Source organism: Haplochromis burtoni, unplaced genomic scaffold (genome assembly GCF_018398535.1).
Source record: "Haplochromis burtoni strain Fernald_Lab_line unplaced genomic scaffold, NCSU_Asbu1 Contig_999, whole genome shotgun sequence".
NCBI lineage: Eukaryota > Metazoa > Chordata > Actinopteri > Cichliformes > Cichlidae > Haplochromis > Haplochromis burtoni.
This window is the reverse complement of record NW_024583360.1, coordinates 89,001-91,184: the sequence shown is the minus strand read 5'-3', so window position 1 is coordinate 91,184 and position 2,184 is coordinate 89,001. Positions and strand designations below refer to the sequence as shown.

The 2,184-nt window shown below is 45.0% G+C and overlaps 1 protein-coding gene across 1 annotated transcript; it reads right to left on the bottom strand.

Moving 5' to 3' along the window:
- Positions 1–310: 310 nt before the first annotated feature.
- On the bottom strand, positions 311–1,420 carry LOC102296298 (M-phase specific PLK1 interacting protein). The gene is made up of 2 exons (XM_005952957.3): positions 963–1,420; positions 311–598 (listed from the first exon to the last, which is right to left on the bottom strand). The coding sequence occupies exons 1-2, from the start codon at positions 1,284–1,286 to the stop codon at positions 485–487; spliced, it is 438 nt and encodes a 145-aa protein (XP_005953019.1). The 5' UTR covers positions 1,287–1,420; the 3' UTR covers positions 311–484.
- Between the last annotated feature and the right edge of the window lie 764 nt (positions 1,421–2,184).

Genomic DNA, 2,184 nt, shown 5'->3' with positions numbered 1-2,184 from the left:
TCAGTTTCATTTTAAGCATAGTTTGGACTGTTTACTGTGAGTTTTCCTACAATTAAATTCAGTCTTAACGTAATATTGCCTGGCTTTTAGTATTGCCTCCCCTGTACTGTCATACATACTGCATATTCTTGCCATTACACACCCAGTGTTGCTGCTGTCGCTATCGTGCGTGCTCGTTGTTCTTTAAATAACCCGAGCCCAGTTCCTTGTATGTGCATACATACTTTTGTCATTTTAAATTATGCAGAGCACAGAGTCGATGCAGATCACCTTTTCCTTTTCTTTTCAGAGCTTAAAGAACAAACGACGATTTGAAGAAAAATTTAAACTTTTTATATTTTAAAAACTTAAAACTTCTTTTCACAAACAGTTTAAAAACAGTTTTTAAAAAGGTTAAAACATCTGACTAAAAACTTCAGTTCGTCTCATCAGTTATTGATCCTTGCTGGTGATGTCATGTGGTCACCACTTGTAGTATTTCCAGTCATGTGATCTGCCTGGCAGCAGCGGCATCCACGCTGGTTACGGGCTGCAGATTTTTCCACGGATCCTGCATCATAGACGGGCTGAAGTATTTCTGCACGGGCGCGTCTGAAGACTGAAACACACAGCAATGACACGTTTAAAACACGTCACAGACACACGTCTCTCACATGTCCCAGTTTGTTTGAAGAACTTCGGTCACGTGACAAATCTCGCTAACGGAGTCAGATTTGCAGGAAGTTTTGGTGTAACAGCTATTTATTAAACACTCACTACATCTGCTTCTCTCTGCTCTGAGATTACAGTGAGAGTGACGCCCCCCCTCCCCGAAACCTCCGCCTGTCCTCGGGTGGACGACCTCTTGCTGATCATGACCCCCACCCAAGACAAAGAAGAGTCACCTGAAATCGATCTTATTAATGATCAGGCGGACTTATGAATGACTCACGGATCATCTGTACCGATCAGGCTGTCCTTACCTTGAAGTTCGGAGCTGAAGTTGGACTGAGGGACTGTGGCCGCCGGAAACCGTCCCCTCTGCGCCGCATCGGACCCCCGAAACCGCGCGAGCCGCTGCCGAACGCGGCCGGAGAATCTCCGAACCCCCCGGAACCGTTTCCGAACCCGGCTGGAGATCCGTCTCTGTATCCTCGATTAGAACCCGGAGAGTAGCCTGGAGATCCCGGAGAGTAGGGGGAGTAGCCCCGCGAGGAGCCTCCGTATGGGGAGCGGGGGAAGCCCCAGCCGGACGCCGGTCGTGGAGCTCCGGGACTCCGCTGATGTCTGTCTGGAGCGCGGAACATGTGAACGGGTAAAGAGCGACAATGAGCGGAAGAGGAGAATTAAACTGCTGCCACAGAACGACGAACGACGAACAACACAACAAAACACTAGGAGGCCGGAACCGGAAACACAGCTTTCAGCTCCGCCCACAGACTGCAGCGCCGCTCAGCGGACCGCAGGGTGAACAGTTCTGTTCATATCCGTGTAAAGCAGGGCTCAGCAACCTTTAACACCCAAAGAGCCACTTGGACCCGGTTTCCACGCAAAAGAAAACTGGGAGCCGCAACTACTTTTTGAAATCTAAAGTGAAGATAACACTGTATATGTTGTTATTTTTACCTTTATGCTTTGTGTGAACAACTTAAGTAAGTAAGTAAAATTTATTAAGCGCTTTTCACAGACAGGCAGTCACAAAGCGCTACACACAAATATTAAAATAAACAATACAATCAATAGACATTATACACAATGTAAAAGATCAAATGTAAATAATGTAAAGAATATAAAATACGTACAACAAAAGGCTTGTTTGAAAAGAAAAGTTTTTAACTGCTTTTTAAAAGAATCCACGGAGCAACTAAGGTGTGTTGCTTAAATCCATGAAGTGCTACAGAGAAAATTACCTTTTATTTATGTAATTAACACATTTTGAACTCCTAAAGAAATATAACCAAAGGAAAGACGCTGAACTAAAATGATCCAGCAGACAAAAGCTGCTGTGAGACACCCTCATATCGCCTTTGTGCTTTTGGAGCCTTGACCTGACTTTTAAAAAGTAACTGGAAAAAAGTACTATGCTGCTAAAAATGAAAAATAGATATTTGCAAAATTCTGCCTAAATATGTATTTTACCTGGTTAATGTGTGTGGCGGGGCGTGGTCTGCAGTGCCGCTGCATGGGAGTCGGACGCACCTGAGC